At 39.3% G+C, this 18,630-nt stretch overlaps 2 protein-coding genes across 3 annotated transcripts; both read left to right on the top strand.

Annotated features, from left to right (window-relative positions):
- Positions 1-612: 612 nt before the first annotated feature.
- Positions 613-13,187, top strand: sytl1 (synaptotagmin-like 1). 2 transcript variants are annotated; one of them, XM_059350001.1, is made up of 16 exons: positions 613-747; positions 1,115-1,214; positions 2,632-2,758; positions 4,992-5,143; positions 5,248-5,359; positions 5,445-5,502; positions 5,582-5,615; positions 5,699-5,739; positions 6,741-6,857; positions 7,616-7,782; positions 7,872-7,974; positions 8,218-8,379; positions 8,754-8,832; positions 8,916-9,015; positions 9,999-10,204; positions 12,416-13,186. In XM_059350001.1, the coding sequence occupies exons 3-16, from the start codon at positions 2,634-2,636 to the stop codon at positions 12,556-12,558; spliced, it is 1,599 nt and encodes a 532-aa protein (XP_059205984.1). In that variant the 5' UTR covers positions 613-747; positions 1,115-1,214; positions 2,632-2,633; the 3' UTR covers positions 12,559-13,186. The 2 variants fall into 2 exon arrangements, with proteins under 2 accessions (XP_059205984.1, XP_059205985.1); XM_059350002.1 differs by lacking the exons at positions 613-747; positions 1,115-1,214 and having other exon boundaries at positions 2,631-2,765; positions 12,416-13,187.
- Positions 13,188-14,119: 932 nt separating this feature from the next.
- Positions 14,120-17,039, top strand: LOC131985146 (zinc finger and SCAN domain-containing protein 22-like). Its single transcript, XM_059350195.1, has 2 exons — positions 14,120-14,343; positions 15,771-17,039. Exons 1-2 carry the CDS (start codon positions 14,160-14,162, stop codon positions 16,709-16,711), a joined length of 1,125 nt encoding a protein of 374 aa, XP_059206178.1. The 5' UTR covers positions 14,120-14,159; the 3' UTR covers positions 16,712-17,039.
- The last annotated feature ends 1,591 nt before the right edge of the window (positions 17,040-18,630 follow it).

The following is an 18,630-nucleotide window of genomic DNA, read 5'->3' on the forward strand; positions in this document are numbered from 1 at the left end:
CTACACAGGCTTGAATAAACCCACACAAAAAAGTTTCCCAACTGGCCACTGAGTGTGGCTGTCATCCAAGTCTGTTGACAAAGGACAGGACTGAATACAGGTCTTTCTCACTCTGAACGCACCCTCCCCCAACACACACAAACACTTCCAGTGAGAAAGGGCCTCACAAACACATATTTCCACACTAAGGTTGAGGCAGGCTTCATGTGCTGCTGGCTATACTCCCTTTAAAGCAAGCAAAGATGTGTGTCGTGTTTGCATATGTGTGAGTAGGTGCAGTGTCAGAGTCTGTGCCAAATGTGTGCTTAACAGGTGTGGACAGCCACAAGAAGGAAAGTTACATCCCACCTCCACCCTGCTATTCGGTAAAACATCCGTGTGTGTTTATGTGTGTGAGTCATATCGCACAGTCAAACAAACACACCGTATCAATCGGACGATGTAACACACACACACACACACACACACAGAGAGAGAGAGAGAGAGAGAGAGAGAGAGAGAGAGAGAGAGAGAGAGAGAGAGAGAGAGAGTTATTCTCCCTCTCTGTGTTTTCCGTTTGTTCCGCCTCATGCTCACCTCCCAGCTGACTGCAGCCTCTGTGCGGACTGAGGGCGTGTTCACTCCGTTTACTCCGCGACACACACACACACACACACACACACACACACACACACATCGCTATCTGGACTTAAAAACTTTTCAATAAAACTTTTTCACACATGGAAGAAGCGGAAGCTCACAAGTAAGGTAACACAGCTCGGGTTTTACGTTTCTCTGTGTGTCTGTTTTCAGTGTGAGAGAGGGGAGTTCAACCTTTGAGCCAAAAAGGAGAAAAAGTGGCGACAGGTGTTTTCTCTCTCGCGCTGTTCATTATGAGGAAAGTGCTGCATGGGCCTATTTCCCTAAAGGGAAACTTCATGGAAATTATCACGAGAAATTTTAATTAAATATAACAGCCATATTTGGTTGTGTGACAAAAAAAGAAAGCAACTGTTAAACCAGTTTAGATTAGTGCATCAATGCAAACCTACATACTTACAGGAATATTATCATGAGGCTATACTTAACATGATCGGCTACACGCTAATATTGTTATTTTTGTTTGTTGTTTCAGGGGGAGCGTTTTGAAAGCTGTGGTTTACTTGTATGATATCCTGTTTGCCAAACTCCTAACCACAGGAGGATCGCTCTGCGCATGCGTTAATCACTCAACGGTAACTAGCCTCAAGGCGCGCGCGCGCGCGCGCGCACACACACACACACACACACACACACAGACGCAGACACACAAACACATATGATTATATTGTGGTGCAGCAGGTTAGTTTATTTGCCTACAGACGTTTGCTTTCCTCTTTTTTTTAAACACCATGCTCCTCAGTGACAAATCAAGTAATGTAAGCTAAAATAATGTTATTAAAAGGACAGTACACCTCAATTTAAAAAACAAAACATTTTTCCCTAACCTGTAGTGCCTTTTATCCATTTAGATCAGCTAGATGATGAAATATATTGAAACATAATAACTTTTTATTTCTAGTACATGAAACTGCTCACAACAAACTTTGAGGATAATCTTGAGTAACTGAGACATTGCTGTTTATTTTCTAACTTTTTGTAATTAAAGAAGTTTAGAGAGACTACAGTCATTAATACCAGGGCTATTGGAGGACACTTGATTTTACAGTGTATTTAATAGTTTAACAATGTGGAACCAGAAAATAAACTTCAGAGATCTCAAGATATTTTACAGGACTTAACACGTCTGCTATATGAAAAAGTGTATTATTTACTGACACATCTTTGCTTCTGAGAAACGTTTTTGTATCATACAGGAACATATTTAAAATAACAATGAATGTGTTAGAATTAAACTGGCCTGACAGTTTGGTTTACAGCAGGTTTCTGTTCTGCAGCACGTAAAAGACAGAATCACATTGCAATACAAAATAAAGAGACAAGACAACGAATAAAACATAACAGATACACAGACATTACAGATGAGAGGTGAAGTGAGCAAAATGTTCGTTTGAAATGTCTGATAGATGTTATTGCCGTGATATAATATGGGATAGCATTTTATATTTACTGTGTGTTAAAAAAATGACATATCACCATAATTGTTCTTGTTAAAGCTAGGGAATAAGTGCATGCAAAACTGATCTAGTGGTGTGTTCCTGTCTTGTGTTTAGGAGGTAGAACAGTAGGACAGATTTTGCTAAGTGTCTCGCCTTAAAGAAGGAATAATATACTCACAACTATTTGACATATTCGTCATATTGGGGCAAGTTTTAATTTTAAGGAGTTATAGGGCAAACAATTTTGGAACTGGTCTAGCAAGCAAAAATGTTCCCAATATATTAGTTAATATATTGTGTTATATATAAATATGATTTAATATTAATTTCTTGTGTTTTTACTGTCTTTTACTGCTATTTTGTACACTTTTGTACAGCACTTTGGTCAACCTGAGTTGATTTTAAAAGTGCTTTATATACAGCCTTCTGAGATATACAACTTGTAAATCCCTGCAACAAGAGCAATTTTATAAGGACATAACTGTGATATATATCATAGTAACATGTCATTAAGGATGTATGCTTAAGGGTTGTGGTTTTGGCTGTCTCTCAGGGATGGAGGGGGAGCAGGTCGACTCTTCTCTTGACTTGAGCCACCTGACAGAAGCGGAGCGGTCCACTATCCTGGAAGTTTTAGAGCGCGACTTGGAGTTGCGTCGTCGCGATGAAGGACGTGTAAGGTCAGAGGTGACTGTTTATCCTTTTTAGGTGCCAGTTTGGTCCAGTGACATACAGACAGTTAAAGGGTTAAATAAGTTAAATAAGTTAAAGGGAAGGCAATAAAACTCCTCAGTAGGTCTCTGTCTACGCCATTCTTACAAAAGAAAGCACTTAAATCACAGGGTTTCCACTTGTTTAAGACCCTGTGACTGCTTTACATCATATTCATTCTCATGGAACCACTCAGTGGGCCCCTGTGTACCCTGCAAATGAAAGCATTGTCACCCATGAGGATACATTTCTCATCTGAATAGAAATGTGTCATCTCTGGTTCAAGGCGACCTCTAAGAAGTATTGTATAATACATCCAAAGGGGTCGAGCCAAAGAACATGTTAGGATAAAATGCCTCATTTATTTTATGTACTACTACTCTCAGGATGCATCTGTATTCTTTGTATCATATTTAGGGGTTTCCTTTAATTCATCTCCTGTCTGTATGCTGTAGTTTAAGGCTGAAAAACACTTTTTGTACGACACATTTTGCTGAGTGCAGGTTTGTTCAGTGACCATTTGAAATGTGGACGTAGGAAACATTAAAGCTCAGCTGAAATAAAAAATATTTTGATGCAGGGATGCTCTTTAGTGTGAGTCAGGTTAAAATAAGATAATAAAGCATGCAGGACCCAAGGCTTTTTTCTTGTTGGTTGATATTGTGCTTTAATAATGCATGTTTCCAAACAAAATTTTAATTTATCAAATAACCACAAATAATTTGCTACGCTGGGGCTTCTGGGAGTCTGGAGCCCAGGAGCAGCTGCCCACTTTGCCTGGTTGGTAATTAAGCCTTGTCTCAGTGGGAAATGTCAAGAACCGAACAGTGAAATTATTTCTGCCTGCAGAGCGGAGCAGCTCCAGCATCTGTGAAAAATGATTAATCAGTGGTCACCACCACATGGTCAGAGAGCCTGCAGAACCTCTGATTTCGGTCTAATAGTTAACCTGTTGTCCACTGTTTGGCATATTTGTATTGATAAATGTTTAAACCAGGTACCATAAACTTTTAAAAATTTAACCAATTCATTGATTGACATCATAGTCTATGAAACCTCGGAAAATTCACAATTTCCTCAAACCCAAGACAGAGAGAAGATAATCTCGTTTGAGAAGCTAAGACCTGATAATATTCTGCACTTTTGCGTAACAGTCCACCTTTTAGAAAATAGCACAAACGTCCACTTGGACTCGAGGATGAATTGATCTGATTTTGCAGATCAAAGGTCACCGTGACATCACAAAATACATTTTTGGCCATAACTCAAGAATTAATATGCTATAACTAGAAGGGCACTTCTATTTTTAAATTGGGGATCTAGTTTGTCCTGATTATTTCAACATCACATGAATGCTGCACAAATGCTGTATCTCAAAATGTTAACGAAAGTGAGAAATAATTTATGTATCCACCGCATGATTTGCATCTAAGGAGAGCTGATCCAATATTCATCGGACGGATATTGGCCAAAATCAATGGATCTGATATCGAAAGAAAGAAAAAAGAAGTATAATCCGATCTATTAGCCTAAACTATTATGTAGATACTTCACTAAACTTTGGGCGACCTGCCGTAGAGAGAGGTGAGCAGCATGTGTCACGTGGACAGTTTGTGTTATATTGATTGTTTTAACAGCTTGTTTAGGGAAAAAGACGGTATCGGTATCGGCAGTTGCCGTATAGGCCTGAAAAAGTGATATCGGTCGGGCCATCCCTATTTGCATCGGCATGAACTTTTAATTTGTTCTTTCTTGGCCAATGCTTCACCCTTCCACTAAGTTCCATGAATCAGGTCTGTAGTTTTTCTGGAACCCTGCTGACAAACAGACAAACTGAAAACATAACAGAACAAAAGGTGATAATAATGACACAATTTCACACCAATGTCTAATGGGATGAAATGATGACATTTTATATCCATAAGTTCAACTTCACTGTGTCATCAGTGGAGTTGTGATCATATCTCACATTTGGTCAGATACTGAATAAGTGACACTAATCTTGGGTTCCCACCTTAAAGCTGTGGTGACTGTATAGAGAGCGCAGTAATTCTAGTTTATTAGTAGAATCAGCACGTTTTTGTCTTTTAACTGTTGAGTAAGTTACACGACAGTAGTGACTGTTTGGTTTGGAGGATGACATCAGCTGACTTTTGCAGATGTCTGTTTGCTGTTTAACATGGCTCCATTTTAATGCTGCAGGGCCCTCGAGGATACAGAAACAGACCCGACACGTTTGCGCTTCCTGTCAGGAGCGTGGTTCAGCGAGGAGCGTGGAAAACGCCATCACAACGGGACGTCGGTGTGCTCGATGGTCCACGCCACCATACGCCACAGGAAGACCAAGAACAGAGGTCAGTTTTCAGTTAAAGCAGTGCTACAGGTCTGTGGGGCTGTTTTTTTTTTTTATTGTTATAGGGACATCCCTGTGATGGATCTGTTGTTGTCATGGTAACAGATGTGCCCCTGAGTGGATTGTTCAATGGAGAAAAAGAGGAAAACACCGTCAACAACAACACCTCTCCTGAGGCAGTGAGGAGACTGAAGGACAGCGAAGAGGAGAGCGGAGGGTTAGTGAGGACGTCTGCTACAGGAAAATCATTTCACTTTTATAACATTTGTGTGCATTTTTCAACATCATGTTTGTGTTTTCAGGACTCAAGGAAGTTTGAAACCTGCACCCACACCCAGAACAAAAATCCCTGTAGGGCAGGTCTGTGTACATGCTTGTTTACTTTTCTCTTGCTTGAAAAACATATCGTCTAAAGATAACGAATCATATTTAATTTCAGGGTCTGCAAAGAAAAAGTTCCACATCTTCCAAAGGTATCCAAAGTTTTTCTCTCAGTTACTCTCTAGCTGTCTCTTAGTTTTATTATTAACTCATTCTCAACTCATTCTGCTTATAGAGTACGAAAAGAAAAGTAATGGCTACTCAGAGGAACATGAGGTAAATCATTTCTTCAGCTCTTTTAATGGTAGAGTATAATAAAGTTAAATAGTAAAGGCGAGACACTACAGGCAAAAACACATTTATTTTTTTCATGCGCTGGTCAATTTTGGGATTGTTGGGCTATTTTGCTCTCACAACATGTCTTCTTTCAGGCTAATGTAAAATATCAAAAATACACATTAAGGTGTTTATTTTATAACATACTGTCAATTTGTGTCTGAAGATTTCTTCAAAATTTAGCAAAAGTTAGCATCATAATTTATCATTTGCATATTTAAACATTATATTTTAGAAAACTTGTAATACAATTTTTTTTTGTCTCAATGCAAGTAATCAACTGAAGAAATGTCATGGTGATATCTATTTGTTTCCTTTTTTTACCCTATTTGTCTATAGTGTTGTACGTGTATGGAATTTTATAGTTCATATCTTTAAAAATAAAAATATTAAAAAATCATAAAAAATCTCTAAATCAGTTGCACTTAATACACCAAACTTTCCAGCTTCATTCCAATCTATATTCCGTATTCGAAGATTTCTACAGAGGGGTTTATTTATATATAATTCATAGATTATTTATCTAACATTTTATTCCTAAAAAACGTTTTTGTTAAATCCAAAATTCCCTTTTTAAAATGTTTTCTCTAATATGTCAACAAAATGAAACAAGAATTTTGAGTCGGGGCTTGATCATATGTCAGATTTCTGTTCTGGAAATGTATGCAAAGAAGCACATATTTAATAAGATAATGCCCCATTTCCATAATTAAACATACATTTTCAGAAAACTTGTAATACAAAAAAGTATTGTCTTCATGTAAGTTGTCAACTAGGGAAGTTTCATGGTGATATCTGTTAGTTAACATTTTCACCCTATTCACCTGTAGTGTCTTGCCTTAATGGACATGATGTATGCAGGGAGAGTGTCCCAGATGTTTGATGATCAGTAGTGACGCTGTTTCTGAGAATAATTGCTGTGTGCCTGCGTGTGCATTTAGGATGAGTATGACGGTCACAATGGAGACTCTGACTCTCTGAGCAGCTGCCTGACCGAGCCGGATCCAACTTCTCTGAAAACCAGCAGCTCCACCGGCAGCCTCCACTCAGGCTACACGGTACATACACACACACACACACACACACACACAAAGAACACACAAAGAACACACACACACACACACACAAAGAACACACACAAAGAACACACACACACACACACACACACACACACACACACACACACAAAGAACACACACACACACACACACACACACACACACACACAAATATATGCACACACATTTGATTAATTGACTATCCAGCGACACACACACACACACACATATACAAAGAACACACACACACACACACACACACACACACACATATACAAAGAACACACACACACACACACACACACACACATATACAAAGAACACACACATATACAAAGAACACACACACACACACACACACAAAGAACACACACACACACACACACACAAATATACGTGCATGCACACACATTTGATTAATTGACTATCTAGCGACACACACACACACACACACACACACACACACACACACACACACACACACACACAAAGAACACACACACACACACACACACACACACACACACACACACACAAATATATGTGCATGCACACACATTTGATTAATTGACTATCTAGTGACACACACACACGCACACACACACACAAAGAACACACACACACACACACACACACACACACACACACACAAATATACGTGCATGCACACACATTTGATTAATTGACTATCCAGCGACGCAAGATGACTCAGCTCTGGACAATGACGTAGGAGCTGATCTCTGTTCTGCGTTTTACAGCTCAGTGGAAGCATGATGAGTCTGTTCAGCTCAGGGGATTTTGGAGTGGTGGAGGTGAGGGGCCGTATCCAATTCTCATTGGTTTACGACAGCCAGAGGGAGGAGCTGCAAGTCAAAGTGTGCCGATGCGAAGACATCGCTTCCGCACGCAAGGAGCGTTCTGACCCGTGAGTGACAATGCATGTGTGAAAGTGCATCTTGCACAACGTCACATCCAAAATGAGTAAAAAAATGTCTGTATTTGCACTTTGCACAGATACGTCAAAACCTATCTCTTGCCGGACAAGTCGAGTCACAGTAAGAAGAAAACTGCAGTGAAGAAGAAGACACTAAACCCAGTCTATGACCAGACTCTCCGAGTGAGACTCATTTACATATACATAAAGTGGCAGCGACAGAAATCCTCCACCTGCCATCTGCTCTCCTCCATGTGTCCTGCAACATGCACTGCAGACACTTCCCCAGTCTTAGTCCCCAGTCTTGCAAATCCTGCCAATAAATGAGCAGATTTAAAGTTTATGTTGGTGGAAAACTTGTAATTCTTTGTCCTGCCCTTTCCTCTTCCATCCTTCCATATGCCTCCCTTGTCTCCTCTTTTATAGTATAAAGTGCGGATCGGGGAGCTCAGAAGCCGGACCTTGAACCTGTCCGTGTGGCACGCCGAGCCCCTGGGGAGAAACGTGTTCCTGGGGGAGGTGGAGGTGTCTCTGGGCCTCTGGGACTGGACCTGCACTATGCCACTGTGGCAGAACCTGCAACCACGGGTACAGAAGAGCAGACATTAATCATTTACATGCATATAAAGGCACATAAATTAGCATGCACGCTTGAAAACAATATTTACCAAAACACTATGATGTCTGGATCTACATTTGTTTTGCAGTGTTTGTGTAGCAGCACTGTGGTAGTTTTGTTGGAGACACAGAGTACATGGAGGAGTGTGTCTTGTGTCTGGGAGAGCTGAAGGGAGACGAAGACATGCTGTGAATTTCAACTAAGGTTTTATGTAACCTTAATCTTTTCCTGCCTCCACACTTCTGCCTCCCTCCCCCTCGATTTTTCTTTCTCTTGCATCCTCTGTCTTCTTCTCTGCCTTTATCTTTTTCTCGTTTCTATTCCCCCTTCACCCCCATCACAGGTTCTTTTGAATCCAGAATCCATCAGCAGCCGCGGGACCATCTTGCTCTCTATTAAGTTCATCCCAGATGGATATGAGGGTGAGCTGAGAGCACACATATCATTGATGCAGCTCATGTCCCACCATGTGTCTCATACATTGTGTGTGTCTGTGTGTGTGAAGGTGGTGGCCTGCCTCTGACAGGAGAGCTTCACATCTGGCTTCGAGAGGCTCAAGGTCTCCTGGGGCACAAAGGGGGCGCTATAGACTCCTTTGTCAGAAGGTATGTCAGCTCTGCAACATGTTTCCTGATATTTTGTCATCAGTTATCCTCCTGGCAGCAGTTTTACTTGTAAAATATTATTTGTGTAACAGGACCAATAAGTCACAATTCTTCCCCTTCAGGTGTATATTTATGACTCTTTATTTACTGTGTGAATTTAAGGTTTTGAACACATGCACACATTCTGTCCTGCAAGGTACAGAAGCATAGCCAAATGTTTTATTTAAAGGGAGACTTTGGATTTTTCGAAGTGCAGTTGTATGAGTTTTCTGTCCATAGTCATACAATAGATGCCCCCAGTTTGGAGAAGTACTAACACGGAAACTAAGCAATGTACTGCTGTGGATGGGGACAGCAGCAAAAAGTATTTTAACCATCTAGAAAAAAAATCAATATCAGTTTAAGTGTACAGTGTATGTAGAATATTTTCTCTGCCTTATCTTGCTGTCAGACAGCCTGACAGTTTATGTGGGGGGAACTAAAGCTGTTATTTATGCTGCCAGAATCCATTGACAAAAACAGTACTTTAAGCTCACAGAGCTAAGAGTTTCTGGTTTATCGCTGCCTCTATTGGTTGGTTTGTTATAGGCAGAAACAGACAGAAACAAACAGAATCAGCGAAGGCAGCTGTAGACCAGATACGAGATATGAGATAACTTGAACAGGTCTGTCTGACAGCAAGATAATGCTGTAATAATATTCTAAATATAGCAAACACATAAACTGATGTTGATTTTTTAAAGTTTTGCTGTTGCAACCGTCCACAGCTGTACATTGCTTAGCTTCTGTGTCAATGCTTCTACCTGCTTCTCTAAACTGCGGGTGGTAGATAATGCACTGACAATAGGTAAGTACCTCATCCAACCACACTTCAAAAAATCCAAACTATCCCTTTAAACTTCCAATCTGCATATACATACCCACAATATCACAATAAAACATAATCTAAATTTGGCTCATGATCGTTATCTCCACCCCTCAAGCTACATCCTGCCAGACGCCAGTCGGCAGAGTGGTCAGAAGACGCGGGTGGTGAAGCGCTCCATCAGCCCGACCTACAACCACACCATGGTGTACGATGGCTTCCACTCCAGTGACGTGAGAGAGGCCTGCGCTGAGCTGACTGTCTGGCAGCGCGAAGGGTTAAAGCCACACATCCTCGGAGGGATTCGTCTGAGCTGTGGAACCGGTGGGTGTCTCCACCCTGATGCACGCTCAAAGTCACAAGATGCTTTTTCTGGGTGTCTGGGTATTTTGTTCTTTTTATACAAGCACGCGAAAGTGAAAATTCTTAACCCTTTATATTTGCAACTTTGATCTCGTCAACTTTTCTACCATTAATTTGAGATTTTTTGGTCACAAATTTGGAACTTTTTTACCGTTAATTTAAGATTTTTTTGGTCATAAATTTGAGATTTTTTTCCTCACAAATTTGTAACTTTTTTACCAATAATTTGTGATTTTTTTGTCATAAATTTGTAACTTTTTTCTCAAAATACATATTCTATATACATATTACACATTCTGGCAGTATGTAACATCCTCCAATATTCTCTAGGGTTGAAATTTGGAATTTGCAAGTATTTCAATGAGTGCCCTATTAAGGGTTAAAGACTGCTTATGGCTCCTTCTAGTTTCAGTAAGCCTTCTGTGACAGAGAATATAATAGGCAACCTGACAGGGGAACAGTGCTGCTATCTTTGCCTTGTTCTGAAAGCAGCAGTCAGTTTGGTGATTAGGGACAATGTTTGTTCTCCTGTGCTGCAGTCCTTGTGGTCTATATAGAGGATCTTATCTTATCTCCTATCAAGTCACTTTCAGTTCCGGCCTATTGTTGGCTGTGTGCTTTTTATATTTACTCACTCTCTGTTTATCTCAGGCTGTCTTCTGGAAGTCATTATGTGACTGGAGACTCAGTGTGACAAAATGTTTGCAAGGTTACAAATAAAGTGCGAGCATCTCCTGTTAAAATTTCAGCATTTCCGAGCTGTAATTAGTGATTCAGTGCTATCTCACTGACATTTCTTAAGTCCGTGGGAGGGCAGCAGCTTCTGTGTCAGGAGATGACAAACTAAGGGAGTTGTTTTATTGTTTGCTTTACTTTATTATCAGCTTCGTAGAGGGTGTGCTTCATCTGCAGTGGTGCTTTGGAGTGGTGTGGTGACAGTATTCCCATCTGGTGCTTCATGTTTCATTTTGTCCTGTTGGCATTTCAGGCATTTCATATAGTCCTGTCATTTCTAGGTGAACAATGTTACTGCACATTGCTAAGTACAATTTATGGATAGACATGTTGGGTCAAATTACCTTGAAATATAGTTACTGAATATAAATTACATGTGATTAGTAACACAGTCCATTGGATTACAAAATATGTAATATAATCTGAATAATTAGGAATACTTCAAAATCAAACATTGAAAATATTGCACTTTATACTAAATAAATAAATGCAACCTCAGACATTTGAGTTCTCAAAACATTTTCAATGCAGTTTGCATATTCAGCATTTCCATTCAAATTAAGAAAACACTACCGGCACAAACTACAGGTGTACTGTGTGTATTCTACAACATGTGGGATGCTGTTTCTTTTGTTGCTGCTGTTTTTAATCAATTACCAAATGGAGGACTATGCTCTTGTAACATAAGAGGAGAACTCACTCAAAATGTTTATATTGAAAAGAAAAGGAATGATGAGTCCATTATCCATAAATAAATTAACATAAAAAATAAGTCACCATTCACAGAACTAGCAACTCAAGAAGAGTAACTTACTTTTATATATACAAGAAAATATTTTCCATTTTAAATTGGTCAAATTGAATTATCCTGTCAACAATTGTATATTTAAGACATGATCAAAAACAGAATAATCCTTGATGATATAACTAGAATCTAATCACAGATTAAATGTAATCTTCTCTGATTTGTTACTTTTTTGTAATCTGATTGCATAATCCTGATTATATATAATCCATTACTACCCAACCCTCTTGCTTAATATGTGAGCAGTTGTGGAAAACAATTCTTATTTCAGATAATTTAGTTGTTGAGAAGCACTTCTTAATAGTGTTGTTTTGCAGTTGGCGCTGGATAAGTAATGTGTCGAAGTCAAGGTCAGATCACTGATAGAGGGCAGCCTCTGTCTTTGTGTTTTCTGAAGGAAGATGGAGTCAGTGGAGTGGTGTGACCTGAAACTTTGATGAGGTTTTGTTTATTGTGAACAGACTTTGAGCATAAAGTCACAGTATTCAGAGGGCTGGGCATACTTATGTAGGCCTTGGTCATTGTTGTTATTGCTTTCATCTTGTGGTAGTAGATGTGTGTGTACTGGAACATTAGTCATTTTTTTAAAAATCTTCAACCTAAACAACTGTGTGTGTTTTTTTAAATGGCAGGTCAGAGTTACGGGGAGGATGTCAGCTGGATGGACTCCACAGAAGATGAGATTGCTGTGTGGAACTCGATGATCGAAAACCCAAACCGCTGGGTCGACGCAACACTATCAATCAGAACTAACCTGGCACCCCGGTCCACATGACTCTGATGCACACAAACGTGCGCTATAGTGGATGGACTGAAAGGACACCCCCCTCATATATATATATTTATATATATATATATATATACAAACACACTCAGAAGTTAGTAGTTGTGCAATATTGTAAATTAATGACATATATCATGAAATACTACCTTTAAAATATTGTACTTATATATATGTTTTATGTGACAAAATTATTGTAATCCATTGTAGTTTATTAATTAAATATCCAACCCAACTGATGAATCACCCAGAGTTCTTCTTTACTTGTTTTCTAGACCTCTTAAACTCTTTGGATCATGTCGGATATAATAGAAAAGGTCTACAGTTGCATGTATTTATTTTGATCCTTTTGATAGATTACATGACTGCCACCTTGTGGTGAGACTTTATACTAACTCAATACAGTATACTTTGTTCAGAAGATTACAGAGAGCACAATGAAGAATAAGTTAAAGAGCAAAGAAAATAAAATGTATATCTGTATGTCTGTTCTTCCTTTTAAACATCATACCAAACTTTTCTACATCCCATTTATCATCAACATGTAATGGAGTAAGGTATTAACCCTCCGAGTCGGAGCTCCTGTCCAGCAGATGGCGAACTGAGCATTCCTGATTCAGCCTGGAATGAAACCGGAAGTGAGGTCTTTTGAAAATAAAAGCTGCATTCCAAATGGAACATTTTTTTCCTTTTAACTTATATTACGTATTGCACGTGTCCTTACAAAGTAAGTACTGTTGCATTTAGTATTTAAAAAATTTAGACATACTTATTCATCATAACATGGTGCCTTGAACTTTGATCCTAGACATGCTGCACAGAGGACTGTAGCTGGTTTGCATACTAGAAAAATGTGACCTGATGTAGTGGGCATTGCAATTGACAAAGTTTTTATTGGGACATACTTAATATTTCTCTAGCATATTAAATAGACTGATAATGGGTATTGGAACACACAGAAGGTCTAGAGAAGGGTTTTGGTTTGGTCTGGTGTGATAAAGCTCTTGGCCTTTTTTGCAGTAATAATTAGCTGCACTGCTTGAACAGCAAGAAAATCTAGTAATTGCTTGCAGTGTTAATCCAATAGATGGTGGGAATGCAAGATTTTGGATGTCAAACCGTTATTAAAAACCAGAAGAGAAGAAGAAGAGGAGGTTCTGGGTTTATGGTTTTAACCATTGCACTGGATTAATCTCTTTAAATGTGAGGTCAAATATGTTCTTCTCATCTTTTTCTTTGACTTGACAGCAGACACTGACGCTCCAGTGTTTTGCCTAATCACGGTAATACCAGTCTTACATTATTATTATTATTGTTATTATTATTATTATTTTTATTAGTAGTAGTAGTAGTAGTTGTTGTTGTAGTATAAGTTATATTATTATAAATTATATTATTAAATGTAGTATCTTGTAAAAGTTTTGACAATAATCATTAACAACTGTTTTTAGTCTACTTTCACTGAATTTCTAAACCAACTTGCTTTCTTAATAATACTTTTATTTTGAAGTGTGTAGCCGGATGACGTGCCCTCGTGTTTCTGTGCAGCTTGACACAGACACTGATGGGCTGCGTGCTGTAGGTGAGGTTGACAGATGATTAAAATGTCCCAGATGCAGCTGCTGAGGCTGTTCATCAGTGAGCGGCTGCAGGCGGCTGCAGAGGAGATCTTCTCTGCGGTGCAGAGGACGATAACGGAGCACGAGGAGGAAGATGCGCGCTCCCAACAAGACGGAGACCAACATGGACTTAAACAGGAAGTACATTTACACAATGAAGGTTTGTTTTCTTTTCTATCTGTTCTTACGTCCTAAGCATAGACTGTATAAATAAGTTCGAAGCAGCCCTAAATGTCTGTATACGTGTCTCGAGGAGTGCTACTGCACATGTGAAAGTGCTGCTGAATTGTATCACGTTACTTCCCGTTTCTAATGTTTTTTCCCACCTCATACAGTGAAGGTTGACTAAATAACAGGGACACATGGAATACATTTAATCAGCAACACAAACTACATCGTCCAAAATGATCATAAAGTCTAATGAACACCTCAACAACAACTGAACATTATGACATTCATGGAAGTAGGTACAGTTGAAACCATAAGTTTACATACACTATGTAAGAAGACTCTTTTTTTTTTCTTCTCACTGTCTGACATGAAATCAGACAATCACTTATCCTGTTTTAGGTCCGTTAGGATTACCAAAATTATTTATATTGCTAAATGCCAGAATAATGAGAGAAGGATGTTTTAAGACAATTTTTTATTACTTTCTTTAAAGTCAGAAGTTTACATACACTAACATTATTATGCCTTGAAACAATTTGGGAAAGCCCAGATGATGCTGTCATGTCTTTGGAAGCTTCTGATAGGTTTATTGACAACATTTGCGTTAATTAATTAGTAACATCATGGGAAAGTCAAAAGAAATCAACCAAGATATCAGGAAGAGAATTGTGGACTTGCACAAGTCTGGTTCATCCTTGGGTGCAATTTCCAGATGCCTGCAGGTGCCACATTCATCTGTTCAAATAATTATACCCAAATATAAACACCATGGGAATGTCCAGCCATCATACCGCTCAGGAAGGAGACGGGTTCTGTGTCCCAGAGATGAACGTGCTTTGGTCCAAAATGTGCATATCAACCCAAGAACAAAAGCAAAAGACCTTGTGAAGATGCTGGCTGAAGCTGGTAAGAGTGTGTCATTATCCACAGTGAAACGAGTCCAGAGACATGGGCTGAAAGGCCACTCTGCCAGGAAGAAGCCATTACTCCAAAAGAAACATAAAAAAGCCAGATTACAGTTTTGTCAGACCACAGGACATCTCCAAAAATTAAGGTCTTTGTCCCTGTGGCAAAAAGGGAGCACAAGAGTTTTAGAGTGTACTTTAAAGACCATAGGCCATACTAAAAATTTCACAAGTATTTTTGTTTTTATTAGATGGTAAAGAGCTGACTGGAAATAAGAGGGTGCCATGAAACCAAAGCCCCTGGACCAAATCAAACCAGGACGGTTGACACTGCGTGGTCACAATCTTAAAACCATTGTGTTAAAGAATTATGAAAATTGACTCCCCCTATATCTTTTTCACACAAACAAAACTGGATAATACAATGTTTGAATAAAGGAAAAACTGTAATCCATGAACAAAAGTTGGCAAACTGAGTTTAATTTAATTTCTCCCCTTTCCCTTTAAACAGACACATCGCAGGTCTTTGTCTGTGAACGTGAGCAGAAGCAGTTCGGGCAGGAGTGGAGTCCTGACAGCTGCAACAACAACCCTAGTGTAGGCCAGGAGGACTGTGGACTACTGGTCCCAGATCTGTCCGCAATCAAACAGGAGCAGCCATGGAGCAGTCCAGAGGGAGAACAGCTACCGGATATGGAGGAGTCTGAATCCAGCACTTTGAAGTTGACACCTACCTGCATGAACAGTTGCATTTACCCAGACACAAGTGAGTTACAAACTCATGATACAGACAATGAAGACCGAATGCCTGTACCTCACACCTCAGCTGACCACAGAGGTGTTGAAGGAAACACTCTGATTCGCAGTGAATGTTGGCCTCTTTTGCCAGATTGTTCTGTCACTCTGAATACCATGGATCCTAAATTCGGTTTAGCAACATTGACAGACTACAGTGTCGGTAAAGTTCACACACAGAGTATGACAGGGAGAAACCAGCTGACTAACAGCTGTGAACCACACAGCCCAACTACTCCACCAAATAAAGAGACAAAGAGAATAAGCAAATTCTTCTGTCGTTATTGTGGCGAAGAATTCAGCCACATGGCACATCTGGCCACACACACTCAAATCCACACAGGTGAGAAACAGTTCACCTGTGAAGTGTGTGGCAAAGAGTTTCGACATAGCAACAGTGTGACAGCGCACATGAAGATTCACACAGAGGAGAAGCCATACCGCTGTAGGATTTGTGGCAAAGAGTTCCGTCATGTGGGCAACTTGAACGTACATACCAGAATCCATACCGGAGAGAAACCGTACGCCTGCACAGTGTGCGGGAAGAAGTTCAGTCGAAATAATCTGATGACAAAACACATGGCTGTACACACAGCCGAAATGAGTTTAAGAACGAAGAGCTTGTTACGAAGAGGTTCAGTTGGCATGCCTTCATGAGAGTTGGGAGCTGCTGTAATGGAAGATTAATATAATAAAATAGACAAATTTGCCCCTTCTTTATATAATTGGTAAAAGACATGATGGGTTACAATAAAAAGCTGTGATTTGTTTTTATACCCTTTTTTCTATTAATATTGTAAATTATTTATAGTACTAAACATCAAGTTATCTTTATATGTGTAAAGTCCTGCCATTTAATACATTTCAGATAGTTAATACTTTCCACCCCAATGTGTAGTGGTTCTTCACTTGAACAAATCTAACCAATGATGCAGAAATATCAGATTTAAGTGCCTGGCTCTTGTTAATAAACTCTTAACCTCGATTACAATGTGATTTTTTTTTTCCATTATTAAGTCATTATTGGCATCATAACTTTTGGGACAAAATGATTGGTTCTTTGCTTTTTAAAGAATGTGACAGACAGATTAATCAAATCAAATCAAATCAATTTTATTTATATAGCCCAAAATCACAAATCACAGATTTGCCTCAAAGGGCTTCACAGACTGTACATGGTACGACATCCTCTGTCCTTAGACCCTCACATCGGCCACAACTCCTTAAAAAACCCTTTTAGCAGGGGAAAAAGAAGAAGAAACCTCAGGGAGAGGCGGAGGAGGGATCCATCTCCCAGGACGGACAGACGTGCAATAGATGTAGAAGAGTAGAATAGAGTAGATGGAGAAGAGAGAGCAGAGAAAAGTGTGAGTACTCTGGGAAAATAAAAGCTTGTGTCATGTATTATTGGGACATCAGAGAGAGAGAAAGAGGGCCCCGGTGTATCGTGTCCCCCGACACATTGGGCCTATAGCGGCATAACTAGGGGCTGGTCCAAGGCCTCGGCCAGCCCTAACTATAGGCTTTGTCAAAGAGGAAAGTTTTAAGTTTACTCCTGAATAAAGAGAGGGTGTCTGTCTCCCGTACTGAGACTGGAAGATGATTCCACAAGAGAGGAGCTTGATAACTGAAGGCTCTGGCTCCCAATCTAGTTTTAAGGACTTTAGGAACCACAAGTAACATAGAATTTTGGGAGCGTAGTGCTCTAGAAGGGTAATATGGCATTATGAGGTCTTTAAGATATGATGGTGCCTGACCATTTAGAGCTTTGTAAGTAAGAAGAAGGATTTTAAACTCAATTCTGGATTTTACAGGGAGCCAGTGCAGCGAAGCTAGAACAGGAGAGATATGATCTCTTTTCTTGGTTCTTGTTAGTACACGAGCCGCAGCATTCTGGACTAACTGAAGAGTTTTAAGGGATTTATTGGAGCAGCCTGACAGTAAGGAATTACAGTAATCTAACCTTGAAGTAACAAAAGCATGAACTAATTTTTCTGCATCCTTTTGAGACAGGATGCATCTAATTTTTTTAATATTACGTAGGTGGAAAAATGCAGTCCTTGAAGTTTGTTTTATATGGGAGTTAAATGACAGATCCTGATCAAAGATAACTCCAAGATTCCTTATGGTGGTATTGGAGGCACAATGGAATGGACAAAAAGTCATGAGGGAAAGTTGATTGCTCACCACAGTTTACTCCTTTAATGATGTTTGCTACAATAAAGAAGGGAAAAAAGTTTTGTTTTTTTGGGAGGTAACTTTAAATTACATTGCTTAAAACAAACAAGCTGAGTGTCTGGTTGTGCATTACTGTGTGTTTAAGTGATAAATACCTTAATCAAATACTTACTTAAACAATTTATTATTTAACACATTTTTAAAGAAAATATGAGGAAGTCGTTAATGGGGACAGAGATGTTTCTCCATGGAATGACCCATGTATTTTTCCTTTTGCAAATCCAGCAGAAAAATAAGCCACTTCAGATTACTTCTTCAAACGCTCTACTAATTTCCTCTTGAGCAGTATGAGATAACTTTCTTGTTTTGGGGTTTACACGTTTTACTCGAACGGTCCA

This window comes from Centropristis striata, chromosome 14, assembly GCF_030273125.1.
Source record: "Centropristis striata isolate RG_2023a ecotype Rhode Island chromosome 14, C.striata_1.0, whole genome shotgun sequence".
Classification (NCBI taxonomy): domain Eukaryota; kingdom Metazoa; phylum Chordata; class Actinopteri; order Perciformes; family Serranidae; genus Centropristis; species Centropristis striata.

Excerpts from the sequence above, each read along its gene's own strand:
- sytl1 (XM_059350001.1), top strand. The coding sequence starts at position 2,634 with ATGGAGGGGGAGCAGGTCGACTCTTCTCTTGACTTGAGCCACCTGACA. Across the intron at positions 8,833-8,915 it reads CATCCCAGATGGATATGAGG|GTGGTGGCCTGCCTCTGACA; the intron begins GTGAGCTGAGAG and ends GTGTGTGTGAAG. Across the intron at positions 10,205-12,415 it reads TCGTCTGAGCTGTGGAACCG|GTCAGAGTTACGGGGAGGAT; the intron begins GTGGGTGTCTCC and ends TTTAAATGGCAG.
- LOC131985146 (XM_059350195.1), top strand. The coding sequence starts at position 14,160 with ATGATTAAAATGTCCCAGATGCAGCTGCTGAGGCTGTTCATCAGTGAG. Across the intron at positions 14,344-15,770 it reads AGTACATTTACACAATGAAG|ACACATCGCAGGTCTTTGTC; the intron begins GTTTGTTTTCTT and ends CCCTTTAAACAG.